General features: G+C 38.7%; 1 protein-coding gene across 1 annotated transcript in view; it reads left to right on the top strand.

Annotated features, from left to right (window-relative positions):
• cdhr2 (cadherin related family member 2) overlaps positions 1-18,838 on the top strand; it is a 170,653-nt gene that overhangs the window by 93,746 nt on the left and 58,069 nt on the right. Inside the window, exons 14-16 of the mRNA XM_051934136.1 lie at positions 2,565-2,729; positions 8,676-8,737; positions 17,914-18,163. Of these exons, the coding sequence (XP_051790096.1) occupies positions 2,565-2,729; positions 8,676-8,737; positions 17,914-18,163 (477 nt within the window). The remainder of the gene's footprint in view (positions 1-2,564; positions 2,730-8,675; positions 8,738-17,913; positions 18,164-18,838) is intronic.

Here is an 18,838-nt window from a genome sequence, read left to right as displayed (position 1 = left end):
TCAGAATAGTCATTTCAAAATACTGGATTATCACTTAAGAAGTCTTGTCTGTTTTTTGATGGCATATGTCTGGAATAAGAATTATGAATTAGGTCTGTTGCACTATACTGTGCTGTCTTGTACTGTATTCATGTTTGCTTTGTAAACTAATAGTGCTGCAAAAATAAAGATGGTTTGATGATAGCACATGTTATCATTGCTGCCTCACAACTCCAGATTCCATGGATCCAATCCCAGCCCAGGCACTGTCTGACCCAAGTTTAAACTTTCTTCCCGAGATAACACAGCTTTTCGCTGTGCACTCTGCTTTCCTTCATCATTTAAAAGATTTGTGTTAGTTCAGCTGCCACTATGTAAATGTATGTGTGTATGTGTGTCCTGTGATGTAGTGGCCTTCAATCTTGGCTAGACCCCTGATAATATCTGATTTTAATAGCTCCTAATAACCTTGCTTTCGAAAATGAATGAATTAATGAATTAGTGTAACATGCCATGATCTGGCACCCAATCCAGGCACCCAATAGGCTATGCTACTGAGGACTTCAGCTCTATGGAATATAACTTTTCAGAAAATGAATGAATAAATTACTCAATGAATGAATGGAAGTTAGGTGGCACAGTCCAGTAAGAAGACCGGGGTTCATATCTTGGGTCCTCCTTGTGTGAAGTGGCATGTTCTCTCCATGTCCACATGGGTTTATTCCCACAGTCCAAAGATATGCAGGTGGATTGGCAATGCTAAGGTGGCCCCTGATGGCCATGTGCGTGTCTGTGAGTGTGTTCCCCAACAATAAATTAAGGAACTTTCCAGGGTTTCTTCCTGCCTTGTGACCAGCACTTGCCAGGATAGGGTTGAGCCCCCCATAACCCTGCTCAGGATATTCAGTTGTATTCAAATCCATTGATGAACTGTATACAAAACAAAACAATACATTCTAATGTAAATGTGGTTATACTGAATTGTACTTGTATGATTAATGAGAGAATCATCCGTGACAGAGTTTTCATTTGCTGATATTGATAGTTTGAACTCAGAAGAATCATAAGTGAAACAAGTCGAGACTCCTGATTTGAGCAGTTTCTTGCACACTCACTTTAAACACTTACAGGCGTCAGTGAAACAAAAGATGCTGATGACATCACGCAGGACATGCATGCACTTTAGCACTCCTCTTGAGAAGAGTCATTCTCAAAGAACATATCATTTGCAAGTCGCCCATCAGTACAAATAAGTCTATAGGCTGATTCTGGATGGTGGAAGGGGATGGGTTGGGGGAAGCCTAATGGCTTGGCAGGCCCTTGGACCCCCTGTACATGGGGTCCATCCCCGGACAAAATGACAGAGATCCTAGAGTCATTACAGTTAAACCTTGATTGAATTGTCTCTTGGGCAGATATTTGGCAGGTGAAATCTAATTTAAATAAATGTAAGGTCTTAACAAGTTGAAATATGCACATCCATTTATGTTTTAATGGTGGACAGAGGCAATATAATTCATTTTATTGTTTTTTAATAATAATAATAATAATTCATTACATTTATATAGCGCTTATCTTGAAACTTTTTCCATCATTTATGTTTCATGTGTTTCATTAGAACATTTTGCTTCAATGCTCACTTAGTTCATATGAAACTACAAACACTTAAAATTCACACACATAACACACATCCTGGCCAAAACAAATTTGAGCTAGCCTATCTGGTTAGAGAGTTATTGATGAAAAGTAGACATTTTATTTTTTTGCAAAATTGTAGTAGACTAATCACCAGCCACATCCAGGCTGTATACAGAAGCTAGTAAGAAGGCTTCTGGAATGATAGGTTTAATAGCGCTATGTGTTTACTGTAAATCAAGTGTACTTAAGCTATAGAGCACATCAGTGAGGCCTCACCCAAAATATTGGGTGCAATTCTGGTTTCGGTTTTTCAAAAAGATATAACAGTGCTAAAAGAATCTAGAAAAGTAATAATCGACTTACTTTAGGGCTGTCCGATATGAGCTATGAGGTAAGACTCAAAATGTGGAATCTATTAGTTTTTCAGCTGAAGATCAAGGTGTGACATTATAAAAGCAATTAAAATTATGAAAGGAATTACTAAAATGCATATGAACTGTTGCTTTAAAATGAGGTCTTCTGAATGAATATTGGGGCATAGAAGGAAAATGGTTAAGGGTAATATGCACACAAATGTTGGAGGGCTTTTCTTTACATAAAGAACCATCAAAGTATGGAATAAATTACTACGTTTTAGGTGAATAAGGATTGATGAGCTATGCAAGCTTTGTTGGGCTGAATGGCCTGTTCTCGTCTAGAGTGTTCTAATGAACTTCTAATGACTGTTGACCTAAATATTCTGTTATCGTCTAAATTCTTCATATTAGCTTAAATTTGCACTTTGTTGTAATTACCACTATAATTAAATGATCTTTAAATGTCTATCTTCTTAAAACATAACTTCTTTTGGTGATGACGTTTTCATGTGTCTTGTAACTAGAGCATTTTTAGTTCCCCAGGGTAATTTTGAAAGTCTGTCTGTAAAACTTTTTTTTGTTTTTTTCCAGATTATAGCCTCAGATCCTAAATCAACAGGTGATTGCTGCTCAACAGCTACAGTTACAATCCATGTTCTTGATATGAATGACAATATACCAACTTTTGCAAATGACACATACACACTGTATGTTAAAGAACATTCTGACAATAATACCGTCATTGCAGTCATCACAGTAAGTTCTTCTGTTTTTCAGTTTCAGTTATTCTGTCTATAGTATTCATAGCTAAATCATAAACTGCTCAAACAAATTAAAGGAACACTTTGAAAACACATCACATCTCAATAGGAAAAAAGTCATTCTGGATATCTATACTGATATGGAATGGGTAATGTTTTAGGAACGATAGGATGTCACATCGTTTGATGGAAATGAAAATGATCAACCTACAGAGGGCTGAATTCAATGACACCCTGAAAATCAAAGTGAAAAAATGATGCGGAAGGCTAGTCCATTTTGCCGAAATTTTATTGCAGCAACTCAGAATTATACTCAGTAGTTTGTATGGCCTCCATGTGCTTGTATGCATACCTGTCAATGTTGGGGCATGCTCCTAATGAGATGATAGATGGTGTCCTAGGAGATCTCCTCCCAGATCTGGACCAGGGCATCACTGAGCTCCTGAACAGTCTGAGGTGCAACCTGCCGGCGTCGGATGGACCAAAACATAATGTCCCACAGGTGTTCTATTGGATTTAAGTCAAGTGAGTGTGGGGGCCAGTCAATGGTATCAATTCCTTCAACCTCCAGGAACTGCCTGCTTACTCTCACCACATGAGGCCAGGCATTGCTGTGCACCAGGAGGAACCCAGGACCCACTGCACCAGCATAGGGTCCGGCAATGGGTCCAAGGATTTCATCCCGATACCTAATGGCAGTCAAGGTATTGTTGTCTAGCCTGGATGGATATGCCTCCCCAGACTATCACTGACCCACCACCAAACCGGTCATGCTAAACGATTTTACAAGCAGCATAACATTCTCTACGGCTTCTCCAGACCCTTTCACATCTGTCACATGAACCTGCTCTCATCTGTGAAAAGCACAGGGCACTAGTGGTGGACCTGCCAATTCTGGTATTCTATGGCAAATGCCAATTGAGCTCCATGCTTGCCGGGCATTGAGCACAGGGCCCACCAGAGGACATCAGGCCCTCAGGCCATCCTCATGAAGTCTATTTTTGATTGTTTGATCAGAGACATTCACACCAGTGGACTGCTGGAGTTCTGTAGGGCTCTGGTAGTGCTCATCCTGTTCCTCCTTGCCCAAAGTCCTGCTGATGGGTTAAGGGCCTTTTACGGCCCTGTCCAGCTCTCCTAGAGTAACTACCTGTCTCCTGGAATCTCCTGAATGCACTTGAGACTGTGCTGGGAGACACAGCAAACCTTCTGGCATTGGCACGTATTGATGTACCATCCTGGAGTAGTTGGACTACCTGTGCAACCTCTGTAGGGTCCAGGTATCGCCTCATGCTACCAGTAATGACACTGACTGTAGACAAATGCAAAACTAGTCAAAAACAGTCGGAAAAGATGAGGAGAGAAAAATGTCAGTGGCCTCCACCTGTTAAACCATTCCTGTTTTGGGGGTTGTCTCATTGTTGCCCCTCTAGTGCGCCTGTTGTTAATTTCATTAACACCAAAGCAGATGAAATTGATTAACAACCCCCTCTGCTATTTAACGGACCAGATCAATACCCCAGAAGTTTCAATGACTTGATGCTCTACTCTGATTAAAATGTGTTCCTTTCATTTTTTGAGCAATATATTTTATTTGGGGCAACATTCTGGCATAGAGGCCTATAAATTGCTTGTCCATACCTGCCTGATTGAATCAATTATACTTTGCATTTGATGCTGGCAGAGTGACATCAGGTCTCTCTTAAACCTGAAGATTCTTCTAAACTGGTTTAAATAGAATGTGTTTTAAAGACTGACTGTAGAATAAGTTTCAGAATATTTTACAAGTCCAGCAATTCAGTTAATACAAGGACCAATGGGTCAGTGTTAACTAAGCTTAGCTACAGCAGCATACAGAATGACAAAAAATAAGCAACCCCTAGTCCACTACAGAAAGTGTAAAACAGGTAAATCACTTTGACATGAAGGCTCATTCTAAGCATGCATACAGCGGACTTTCCTTACATTCAGTTTGTGAGTTACTGACAAAAAATTTACTAGAGGGAACTGAATATTTGAACACCTTTTTAAATGTCAAAAGTACTTATGATTGTCATATCACTAATTAATGGAGTCTAATCGACTAGTAACAGATACTTAGTCATTCTCTTCATAATCCCTTAGGTGCTCATCTTTTACTGTAAAAAAATCCCAGCACAGTCATTACTTACACAGAGCTTTCATATTTTCTTCATGACTAGTTTTTTTTGTCGGAGTACTTCAGTTTTCTCCCACATCTGAAACAATGTGAATTCTAGGATAATTACCACAGAGAGAGTGCTCTGTGATGGAGAACTGATTCCTAACTCGCATCCAAACCTGCCCCAGCTCTTCGGACTCTGACCTGAATTAAATGAATTTGTTCACAGGTGTATATATATTTAATGAGTCCCCTACTTCCTCACTGCTCTGAGTTCAAATGTTGGCTCTCTAAATGTTTCTGTGAAAAACATTCTCCCAGTATGAGTTGACATTTTTGATATTTTGAGCCAGATATGTGCATATTTTTCTTGTGTCTATGATTTTTTTTCTTTGATGTAATCCCTGTATCCAACAGGGGTGCATGCTCCATGGTAATGTGTTCTTTTAAAATCACAGCTCATACCTGAACCTATATATATATCCCTTCCCAGTAACCATGGCGGAGATACTGGCAACAGAAATATGGTACTTCAGAAAGGATGTATATTTAGCTTGCTTTAAAATGCAGCTTTCACTTCTACTATACATTACAGTATATAATATAACACATACATAGAGCTGAAGAGAAACCATGGAACAATACAGTTGTCTTACAATCTTCAGTGTGGTCTTTGCCTGAGGAGTTGGGAGACATTTGTTTAGATGCAGACTTCTTCCACTAGTGTAAGGTTGCTTCTGGGTCAATTCAACTCTGGAAATGACACACACACGCACACATGCAAGCACACACACACCTCTATCAAACGTCACAGTTGGCAAAATGCAATCAGGCAGGTGATGTTCTCCCGGCATCTGCCAAACCCATACTTGCTCATCTGATTGACAGACAAAGAAGCGTGATTCGTTACTCCATAGAACGTGTTTCTACTGCTCCACAGTCCAGTGGCAGTGTGCTTTACACCACTCCATCCAACGCCTGGCAATGGACTTGGTGATGTGAGGCTTGCATGCAGCTGCTTGGCCATGGAAACCCATTCTATGAAGCTCCCGATGCATAGTTAATGCCAATGGAAGTTTGGAACTCTTCAGCTATGGAATCAGTAGAATGTTGGTGACTTTTACGCACCATGCACCTTAACTGTTGTTGACCCCGCTCTGTGACTTCACGTGGTCTTCCACTTCGTGGCTGAGTTGCCATTGTTCCTAAACGCTTCCACTTTCCAATAATACCACTTACAGCTGACTGTGGAATATCCAGCAGGGATGAAATTTCATGAATGTCTTATTGCAAAGGTGGAATCCTACTGTATCAGAGTAATACGCTTGAAGTCACTGAACTCTTTGGAATGAAGCATTTGTTTCACAAATTTTTGTAAATGGAGACTGCATAGCTAGGTGCTTGATTTTATACACCTGTTGCAATGGGTCTGATTGAAGCACCTGAAATCAAAAATTAAGATGTGTGTCCCAATACTTTTGTCCATATATATATATATATATATATATATATATATATATATATATATATATATATATATATATATATATATATATATATAGTGGACAGTAGGGTGTGCTCCAGCTCCCCAAAGAGCCTTATTATTTGTGGGAAACTCTTCCTGATGAGCGTTTCTCGCCCCTATAGTCACAAGTATACACAATAAGCACAATTCTTTTCTTTCCCTCTTTCCTGGATCACTGGCTCCTCCACTCCTTATCGCAAACTTTGTCCTCCTCTTCTCGACTCTGACATGAGGCAGGCAGCACAGTTTACTTAAGCCACTCCTGAAGTGCTTCTGCTCTTCTGCTCACATGGTCTGCAGCACTTCCGGGTGAGGTGGAAATACCAAGATGTAGGGAATCCCCAGTCCTGGCAGCCAGCCTGCATGGGCCTATATATATATTAGGACTGGAAATAAATTAAAAGTTAACTAATTAATCGCATAAATGTATGTAATTATAAAATTAATACATAAATCATGAAGTAAATACATTCTGAATCATAAAATTAATGTAAAATCAACACAAAGGAATTAAAAAAAAATGAATGCCATAGTTTAAACTTAAACAATGAGCTTAAACCCAAACTTTTAACAAAACACTACTTGAGCAAGTACAACCTGAATTTGAATGCCAATAAGAGAATGAGGTCAATGTATTAATTCTCATATTGGCCTAGCATATGAGACATAGACGTGTCAAAGTAAAAAAACGATCGAAACGACTACTGACATTGAATGCACTGCTAAAAATTGATTTCATTGAAAGAATACCAATCTCTTAAATGGGCATACATTAAAACTAGTGTTAAAACTCCACAAATCCATCCATCCATCGATCCATTTTCCAACCCGCTGAATCCGAACACAGGGTCTGCTGGAGCCAATCCCAGCCAACACAGGGCACAAGGCAGGAAACAATCCTGGGCAGGGTGCCAACCCACCGCAGTATATATATATATATATATATATATATATATATATACTGTATATACATACTGTATGTGTATATATATATATATATATATATATATATATATATATATATACTGTATATGTACTGTACATATCATGACACTCCTTGGTCCTACAGACAGTCATACATGCTTTCCAGTGACTAGTACTATACAGATAGGTTCTGTTTTACCAGTGTAGCACTGTTAAACCAACCAATCCTAAATACGCTTTAGTATCTCTTAAACCAACTTAGCACATTCGGTGTTACATATTTTAACTTCTGTCACCTATTCCAATCAGTAACCTTCATTAGGGTCCCTTTTTACAATCTTGACGTAGCTATCAAGAAAAGGCAGTCTTAAAACATAAACATAAGTATATTAAACCAAAATCACACTCATTGATGACAGTTATTTTTCAGTTCTGCTTAAAATCCCACACCCTAAAAGTGTTCAGATTAATTTAATTACGACATGTCATCAGAATAGCAGGTTACTGTTTCACGTGTATATGGTGCAGTCATTTGGGCTTGAATCCCCTAAAGGTTTGTTTTCTCCGGCTTCTCCAGCTGCACTTTCTGTTTTCTTCTCCATGGCCATTTGACCATTTGACCATAGCATCAGACTCTGACATTTACCATTACAACTATTAGTGACTTAAAAGCTGCATGTAGGTAACAGTACTATAAGTTATACCTAATTTCATTTTAGACTGTTCTGGTTTTATTTTATAATTGTTTTCTTATTTGCATTGTTTATTTATTTATTTTATTCATTTTTAATTTTTTTTCTTTAAACCTTTCTTTTACCTCTTGTAAAGACTTTGAGCTGGACTTTTTGTATCTAATTAATGACTCTTAATTGTTCATATGTGAGTGTGTGTGTACGTGTACGTGTGTACCATATTCTGATTACTATGATGCACTCAATACTGCCATCATAGGCTTTGCCACCTGAGACTGAACAGATTGCAGTGCAGGTTTGGGTGATTGATGACTCTGAACTGGCCTGGCATGAGAGTGTGTGTTTGTGTGTTGGTGAGTGTATGCATTAATGTGTTTTGTGATAGACTGGCCTCCTGTACTCCATCTGACCACATTTAGTTAAGCAGAGCTTATTCCTTCCAACTTTTCAGGAACATGTTTTAGACTAAGCAGATTTAAAAAATGAACCAATGAATGAATGAATGACCTATTTTTCCAGATATATAGATTTCTGTTGACTGGCTGGTAAGGTTTTTATGATCTGTTATTGTTTTACACGTCTGATATTGTTTTAACAAAGCTACAGGGCAACAAGTAGGTCAATTTGTGCAATTTTCAAATATCTATGCATTTTTTACAGGCTACTGACCCAGATACAGCTGACCAGGGTAAACTAACCTATAGGCTTGAGCCCAAAAGCATGTAAGTAACTTTACAATAAGTTTAAAGTGCATTTTTAAAAGTTTGAGCTGCATTTAAAGATTACAAAAGTAGGTTGTGGCAGTGAAGCCACGGCTTAGAGGCAATGATATGTTATTGTCCTCATCATTTGGTTTAATAAATCAAAATACCATAATGCTTCCAATTCAAGAAACCTGCTGAAATGGTGCAGTTTCTAATTAGTACCAGCAACATTTCTTACATGCGTTCCAGTTCAAAGTACCAGTAGCATTCAAGGTTTCAAGGGGGAACTCTCTTCCTGCTCTAAAATCAAATGTTCATTTATCAGTGTGGTTGAAGCTTCATAGGGACCCCTCCTCCTGTTTGTCAGTTGAAAGTTATTGTATCAGTGCAGCTCGAAGCTTTATGGGGGACCCTAGCCCCCCCACTCGTTGATTGAATGTTAGTGTATCACAACGCTCTGACTTCCTCTGCCCCAGCTCGACTAATATGTCATGTAAAATTAACAACAAAAGGTGAGGAGGAGCAACATACTGACTAAACAAAATACCACCAATAACTTGGTTCTTCTTCAAGCACTGAGGCGCCCTCAAATTTAAGATGCACAAGAATTACATCTAAATATACTGGTATACTAATAACAATTTTGTCCTTACATGCATTCAATTTCATTAGACAAGGCTATGCATGCCAAAATGGTTGCCTTTTACAAGCTTGAATGTGCTGAATTGCTTTTCCCTCCACCAGCTGCATGAGTGAAATAGCTTTGTCCTTCACATGTCTGTATGCATTGAAGCTCTTTGCTGTTCACAAGCCAGTACGAGGTTATTTATTGTTTAGTTACATCCTGAATTTAAGACCCATCCCAATTTTATGCTTGGAAAAACACAAAAAAGTATGTCTTGAATTTTAAGCAGTAAGATCTTACAAAATCATATCACATTAATGAAGACACCAAGTGTAGAATTTATGGAACGACTGAATGAACCAATGTTCACAGACATTTGCTCCATCTTGAGTGCTGTTCCTCATCTCTAGAAAAATAGTTTAATCAACTATGTCTTGTTTATTTATTGTGAGGCTATTTTTTAGACTCTAACTTTTAATAAGATGCTTTACCCAGAATAACAGAATGCAACAGTATTTCGAATGCATATGAAATGCAACAGATGTGGGCTTTGGCCAGGCCTGGTTTCTTCCTTTAACCCACTGCAGCTGGGAAAGGTTGAAGTAGACAGGTCAGAATATTGGAGACTGGGGAATCTGAAATTGTGATACACTTTTGTAGTGGTTCTGCTTCCGAGGCCTGAAAGCCGCTTGCTATGTTTTAGTGAAAATGAGGCCAGTGATTGCGTAGCTAAATTATTCCTATACTCGTAGGTTGTTTTTCTAATGTAATTCAATGGAAAATATCCATATTTAGATCAGTTTTCTTGTGCTGACACATACTTTAAATATAGTAAGACCCCTATTTAGCCTTTTTCTAGGGACCAACTAAAAAACATGTTGTCAAATGCATGAAAAGTGTTAACTGACGGAAATTGTCACTATTTATCAGGATCTCACTAGTGCATGTTTGAGTTCGCTATGTTTAATATTTTGTATAGTTTCACTGCAGTTATTTTTGTAGCTACTTGTTATGATCCAGTATGAACATGTCCTAATTTGTTCTGTCTAATTGGTTTCATTGTTATTTTTGTCCTTTTTTTCAGATTGTTAGTACTTTTCATGAACACTGCTGTATTCATAGCAAGATCACTCCAGTTAGGTTATGAGGGCTGACAAGTGCCTGAACCCCAAATGCACATACAGTACAATCTGCATTTGATTTTTGAGAACAACATCAGGCTTTGTTCACACTGCACCTCAATTATGATTATTTCACACATGTGTGACACAGATTGGATCTTTTAGAAAAGAGTGACCAGCAATAAACAACATGAAGTCATAACTTTTCAGAAAGATTGCTTGCACCTAAATTGTCCACATCTTGCTCACACCAGTCCTATCTTCTCCCTCGTCTCCACAGTACAGATGAAACACTGATAATTGCACTCAATTTTTTTGTTTTTTTATTTCTCTTCCTTTGCATGATGAGCTGACAAATTCACAGATGTCAAGTACTGAAAACAATATGAAGCAGAGCAGCAGGTAGCAGGCACTTGTTATTCTAGGTAGTTTACTTAGGTCATATCAGTCCAACAAAATTATTTTTATTGTTTTTGCTCATACAAGGTACATTCAGGATGGAAATCTGTACACACTCATATCAGTCAAAAAAAAAACCAAAGTGACTTTTAGCTGCAGTGTGAATATAGCTTTGCTCAAACATGAGCTTACTTTTTAACATAGTAGTCAAAATGTGCAAAAATGATAAATATGGTGTGATAATAACTGAGACCAGACAACATGAAAAAGGTTTGGGGCAGCCATCAGGCTTTAGAGTAGAACAGAGTTGTTCATTCGACTGAGTCCAAGCTAGAACTGACTCGTTGATGTTAAGACGGCGGCTTTAAAGGCCCATATGGAAAGTGACGTCATCGAAGGGTGCAGAACTGGAAGTGACATTTTCTGAGGTGCCGGAACCTGGCAGGATTTCTTGGGAAAGGTCTGCAGGGAACTGAGAAAGACAAAGCTTCCTCCGACTCGCACGGTGTGACAATGGGAATGTTAAATCAAGGGACTGCAGGGTACACTGAATACCCAATTCATGAGGTGCACCTCCCCTTAGCACATAATATCTTGTAAGTCAATTGCGCCTCATATATGCAGATGGTGCAATTTAAAGCAGGTAGGCAAGTACCAACCATATGTCACATTTAGAGAAAGAATAGAGAAAACTAAAGTATTTAAGAGTTTCTGAATGGAGGCTAATTGGAGGCTGAATTTAGTGAATTTTTTTTTTCTTCAAGTAAGACAAATTTAACTTAATTTTCAATATTTTTATTTGCCATTTTTTCTTTGGGTCAAATGAACAGCTTGTATTGTTACAGATTTGGGCTTTTGATTTGCAGAATGTTTTCTTGCAGTCTCTTTTTCGAAATCATACAAATGAGTTTAAAATTCAGTTTCCCCCATTATGTTTTTACTTGCTTCTGAACAATTGAGATAATAAACTGTACGCTTTTCTATATCACACCAGGTAATCTCCCATAGCCGTGAGATTTTAAATTTTCATGCAGATGGTTTGGTGATGATGATGTATTTTTGCCTTCAAACTGTAATTTACTTGTTGAATGGTGAGGCAATGTGGTGTAGTGGTTAAGGTTTGAGGTTATGGGTGCAAATCCTGCCACTGACACTTAGTGACTATGAGCAAATCTCTTGTCTTACCTGTGCTCCAATTGGAAAACCAAGAGGAATGTAACCAATTGTATCATAAAAGTTGTAAATAACTTTGGATGAAGGCTTCAGCTAAATGTTCTTCTTTCAGCTGCTCCCGTTAGGGGTTGCCACAGTGGATCATCTTCTTCCATATCTTTCTGTCCTCTACATCTTGTTCTGTTACACCCATCACCTACATGTCCTCTCTCACCACATCCATAAACCTTCGCTTAGGCCTTCCTCTTTTCCTCTTCCCTGGCAGCTCTATCCTTAGCATCCTTCTCCCAATATACCCAGCATCGCTCCTCTGCAAATGTCCAAACCAACGCAATCTCACCTTTCTGACTTTATCTCCCAACCATCCAACTTGAGCTGACCCTCTAATGTACTCATTTCTAATTCTACCCATCCTCATCACACCCAGTGCGAATCTTAGCATCTTTAACTCTGCTACCTCCAGCTCTGTCTCCTGCTTTCTGGTCAGTGCCACCATCTCCAACCCATATAACATAGCTGGTCTCACTACCGTCATGTAGACCTTCCCTTTCACTCTTGCTGATACCCATCTGTCACAAATCTGTCACCCATTCCACCCTGCCTGCACTCTCTTTTTCACCTCTCTTGCACAATGCCCATTACTCTGTACTGTTGATCCCAAGTATTTAAACTCATCCACCCAACTCTAGAATGTATACAAAGTATAGAGAAAGTATTTGGAATCCTCCAAACATTCCATTTCAAGATTTTAATGAACCCCTGACTCTGAAAATACCATTTTTGGAATTATGTCTTTGTGTCTGTTTCTCTGTTTGTGTTTGTGTGTGTGTGTGTGAGTATGTATGTATGTAAACACGATAACTTGAATATGGTTTTACTTATGTCAACCAAATTTTGCATACAAGTATTAGGTACAAAACGTAGATTTCAATCAACTTTTGGGCTATTTCAGTTAACCAGAAGTGGTAGTTTACCTTTTATTCATGCAGCTGCTGATTTATTAAATTTTACTTTTATAATAATTGTTAAATATATTATTAATTTGATTTGTTGTTGATGCTCTTTTAATGTATATAATATAAAAATATATGCATTGTCTTGCGGTTTACTCCTCAAATATCCATCCCCATATCTGAGTATACGAGAAAGTCTAAGGGAGACCACTTCCAATTTTTTTTATTTACAGAGTATCTGGTATTTATTGTAGTTAGCATCAATAGCAAACCAACACCTCTGTTGGTATTCCAGTCCATCACAGTGCACAAACATAAAACGCTTACCCAATAAGGCTGCAGAAGCTGTCAGTTGGGACACTCTGACCCAAGTAGACTTGAAAGAAGAAATTCAACTCTTATAGAATACTATAGTATAATTACAGTTTGTTTTTCAAACAATTACCACGTATACACACAAAAATCTTTTTAATCCTGAACATTCTACATTCAACTCTACTCCCTGCATCCTCACCATTCCACTGACCTCCCTCTTATTTACACACATGTATTCTGTCTTGTTCCTACTGACCTTCATTCCCCTCCTCTTTAGAGCATATCTCCACCTCTCCAGGGTCTCCTCAACCTGCTCCTTACTATCGCTACAGATCACAATGCCATCAGCAAACATCAGCTGTGGCTCATTAATTTTATCCCCCTGTAGTTACTACAGTTCTGCACATCCCTTTTATTCTTAAATATCAGCACCAGTACACTTCTTCTCCACTCCTCAGACATCCTCTCACTTTCCAAGATTCCATTAAACAATCTGGTTAAAAACTCCACTGCCATCTCTCCTAAACACCTCCATGTTTCCATAGGTATGTCATCTGGACCAACAGCCTTTCCATTTTTCATCCTCTTCATATCTGTCCTTACTTCCTCCTTGCTAATCCATTGCACTTCCTGATTCACTATCTCCACATCATCCAACCTGTTCTCTCTCTCGTTCTCTTCATTCATCAGCCTCTCAAAGTACTCTTTCCATCTGCTCAACACACTCTCCTCGGTTGTGAGTACGTTTCCATCTTTATCCTTTATCACCCTAACATGCTGCACATCTTTCCCAGCTCTGACCCTTTGTCTAGCCAAACTGGTACAGGTCCTTTTCTCCCTCGTTAGTGTCCAGTCTCTCATACAACTCATCATATGCCTTTTCTTTAGCCTTCGCCACCACTCTCTTCACCTTGCGCCTTATCTCCTTGCACTCTTGTTTGCTTTCTGCATCTCTCTGGCTATCCCACTTCTTCTTTGCCATCCTCTTCCTCTGTATACTGTCCTGTATTTCCTCATTTCACCTCCAGGTTTCCTTTTCATCCTTCCTCTTTCCAGATGTCATGCCAAGCACCCTTCTTGCTGTCACCCTTACTAGATCTGCTGTAGTTTCCTAACTGTCTGGTAACTCTTCACTGCCAACCAGTGCCTGTCTCACCTCCTCCCTAAACTCAACCTTGTAGTTTTCCTTTTTCAACTTCTACCATTTGTTCCTTGGCTCTGCCCTCACTCTCTTCCTCTTCTTGATCTGCAACGTCATCGTACAGACCACCATCCTATGCTGCTTAACTACACTTTCCCCTGCCACCACTTTGTAGTCTTCAGTCTCCTTCAGATCAACTCTTCTGCATAGGATGTAATCTACCTGTGTGCATCTTCCTCCACTCTTGTACGTAACCCTATGTTCCTTCCGTCTTCTTAAAATACATATTCACCACAGCCATGTCCATCCTTTTGGCAAAATCCACTATCCTCTGACCTTCTTCATTCCTCTCCTTGACACTATACCTACCCATCACCTCCTCGTCTCCTCTGTTCCCAGCATGCCCATTGAAATCCGCTCCAATCACCACTTTCTGTCCCTTGGGTAAACTGTTCATCACTTCATCCAACTCACTCCAAAAATCTTCTTTCTCACCCATTGCACACCCAACTTGCGGTGCATATGCACTAATAACATTCATAATCACACCTCCAATTTCCAGCTTCATGCCTGACACTCTTTTCACCTCCAAAACACTCTTTACTTACTGTTCCTTCAGAATAACTCCTACCCCATTTCTCCTCCCATCTACACCATGATAGAACAATTTGAATCCACCTCCAATCCACCTGGCCTTACTCCCCTTCCATTTAGTCTCTTGCACGCACAATATATCAACCTTCCTTCTCTCCATCATATCTGCAAACTCTCTCCCCTTACCAGTCATACTGCCAGCATTCAAAGTCCCTACCTTCAGTTCCACTCTCTTTACTTTCCTCCTTTCCTCCTACCTCCAGACACATCTCCCCCCTCTTCTTCTCTTTCTTTTTCTTCGGCCAACAGTAGCCCAATTTCTGCCAGCACCCTGTTGGCTAACAGTACTGGTGGCGGTCGTTGCTAACACGGGGCTGCGACCGATCCGGTATGGAAATTTATTTTGTTGTCTGCATATTGATTTGGCAAAATTTTACACCGGATGCCCTTCCTGATGTAACCCTCCCCATTTATCCGGGCTTGGGACCAGCACAAAGAAATACACTGGTTTGTGCATCCCCTGTGGCTGGGTTGTGAAGGCTTCAGTTAAATAAGTAAATTAATTTGATGCTGCTTGTTGGAATAGTACTTTTAGAAATGTTATGATCATATTCAGTTTTACATTTTTGTGGACTTGTTTGTGTTATTTGTAAAGATTTCTTGCACTCAATTGGGGGTTTCAAGGTTAAAGATCCCATTAATGGTATTAAATGTCCTTAATGCAAGTATTTAGAAGTGTTTATTTTATTTTGTACTGTTTCCAAAGCTGTTTTGTTTTGGCATTGGGCATTGTCATTTTATGGAGTTGACATTAGCATGCATCTCTCAGTTTCTAGGGTGGTGTGTCCTCGAGGGTTGTGACATAATGGGCTAAAAGGTCCACAGTTAAGGTCATTTCCTCATCTGAGACTGCAGCTAACATGAACCTACATGAATGATTTTAGTTTCTAAAAATGTTTCTCTGTTTTTGAACTTTTGATCTGTACTTTCAGCTATAATTTTTACTTAAAGCTCTGATTTTGCCCTTTTTGATCCTTTTGATTTTGACAGTTTTGACTTTTGGCTTTGTTTATTGACTATGTCTTATCTTCTGGTCACTTTGTTTCTTTCTGTTAGTGCTTCCTAGCACAACAGAAAGAAACTGAGAATGTCTGAAAATGTTGTGTGCTTTACTATAAAAGCAAGCATATGTACACATCAGTTACAGTTAAGCCGCTTTTTTATTCACTTGAACAATGACTGAAATTAGCCTGTCATGTAAACTGTTTAGTTGTAGCCTAAACCCATAAAAAATAGAAGGTATAGGAGGGTAAGAAATACAAACACTATGACCATAATATGGCAAACACATGAATTCCTGGAGCCATCCTTCAGGGTGTCAACAATGCAGGCTGGTGGCATTGATGTAGTGGGGTGAGGAGTGTTTATTAGTGAAATAATTTTATTCACATTTGAATGTAAAAGGACATCTGGTGCATTTCTTCATGGCGACACTGTACCCATCTGCAAATTATTTAATTCACAAGGTAACAGTTTCAGAAACATTAGTGTGAATTTGACTTCATTTAGCGACCTCCCTGATCAACAGATTTCTACTCAGTAAAGATGTGCTATTGGGAATTGAGCTCCAACACCAACAAATATGCAGTGAGACAAATTGCAGCCAAGATGGGCAACATCCCATCCCATCATCCCATCCTAGGGACAACATCCCTTTGTCCCACCTGCAAAAATTTGATGGGTCCACAGCTGCTGTAAGTAAACAGGGGACCAAGTTGCTATTAGGATAAGGAGCACTCAATGTTTAGGTCCTACTATATATACAGTATATCTGCCTATTAACTTTCTTGTATACGAAGTATAGGGAAAGTATTGTAATCATCCAAAGATTCAATGTTGAGATTTTGATGAATCTTGACGTTTTATACCTCCCTGACTTTCTCGTATACAAAGTACAGAGAAAGTATTTGGAATCCTCCAAACATTCCATTTCGAGATTTTAATGAACCCCTGACTCTGAAAATACCATTTTTGGAATTATGTCTTTGTGTCTGTTTCTCTGTGTGTGTTTGTGTGTGTGTGTGTGAGTATGTATGTATGTAAACACGATAACTTGAATACGGTTTTACTTATGTCAACCAAATTTTGCATACAAGTATTAGGTACAAAACGTAGATTTCAATCAACTTTTGGGCTATTTCAGTTAACCAGAAGTGGTAGTTTACCTTTTATTCATGCAGCTGCTGATTTATTAAATTTTACTTTTATAATAATTGTTAAATATATTATTAATTTGATTTGTTGTTGATGCTCTTTTAATGTATATAATATAAAAATATATGCATTGTCTTGCGGTTTACTCCTCAAATATCCATCCCCATATCTGAGTATACGAGAAAGTCTAAGGGAGACCACTTCCAATTTTTTTTATTTACAGAGTATCTGGTATTTATTGTAGTTAGCATCAATAGCAAACCAACACCTCTGTTGGTATTCCAGTCCATCACAGTGCACAAACGTAAAACGCTTACCCAATAAGGCTGCAGAAGCTGTCAGTTGGGACACTCTGACCCAAGTAGACTTGAAAGAAGATATTCAACTCTTATAGAATACTATAGTATAATTACAGTTTGTTTTTCAAACAATTACCACGTATACACACAAAAATCTTTTTAATCCTGAACATTCTAACCTCTGACCATGTGAGTTCCACCAGTTTTTCCAGCAATGGGTTGTAGGGAGGCAAACAGAAATTTGGATGTGGTCACTAATTCTTAGTCCTTATACGTAGCCAAACAAAATCAAAACAAGTTAGAGAAAGAGGGACATTCTGAATGTTTCTGTATTAATATTTGTATTTCTTTTTTGGACAGAACAAAATATTTTGATGTTAACCAAGCAACAGGGGTGATCTTTGTGAAGAATAAAGAATTGCTGGACAGAGAAAAATTTCCAGATTTTATTGCAACACTGCAAGCAATTGACACCTCGAATAAAATAGGTTCCACAGCAATAGAACTCATTTTGGAGGACATTAATGACAACTATCCCAGAATTTCAAGAGATCAATATACTCCTTTTGTCAAAGAAGGACCAGGTGAACATGTAGAGATTAAAATAGAGGTATCTAACTTTTGCATTCATTTCTGCTGTTAATGTTCATCTTCATCTCTTTTCAAAAATGTGTGGCTGTGTTTGTGAAAGCTTGTTTCTTTAATAGTAAACCATTTAAATAATTATATATATGTATATATTATATATATATAGTGGAAGCTGGCCTGGACACAGACAGGCGGAGAGCGATGGTTCAATCCATACACATTTATTATACATAATTTACTATTTACAGCGAAGCACACGATCCCAAACAACTCCCCCAAAAGTCCAGGCCTTTAACCAATGCCTCTTTTTTCAGGCCACCTCCACTCCTCTCCAACAAGACTTGGTCCTCTCCTCACCCGATAGGTTGACAAAACATAGATGAAACATTTAATATAAAAATTTAAAAAAAAGCTACAGGAGTCAAGACTAAAAAACATAAAAAGTAAATTCCTAAAATTCAAAAACACTAGCACCAGCTCCAGAATAAAGGGAGGCGGCCCCTTTTATCCCCACCCGGATGTGCTCCAAGTGCCTCCCGATTAGCTTCCGCCGGCACTCCCCAGTGTGGCAGAAGTACCGGCTGCGCACCAGGAAGCGCTCCGGGTGTCCCTGGTCTTCTTCCCCCCAGCACTTTAATTAACTTTACTTAACCTTCCATTTCTTTAAATCCAATTTATTCAGTAAATGACTGAGCAT

Source organism: Erpetoichthys calabaricus, chromosome 11 (assembly GCF_900747795.2).
Source record: "Erpetoichthys calabaricus chromosome 11, fErpCal1.3, whole genome shotgun sequence".
Taxonomy (NCBI): Eukaryota; Metazoa; Chordata; class Cladistia; order Polypteriformes; family Polypteridae; genus Erpetoichthys; species Erpetoichthys calabaricus.
The sequence above is the reverse complement of the archived record's forward strand: the minus strand, read 5'-3'. Positions and strand labels throughout refer to the sequence as shown.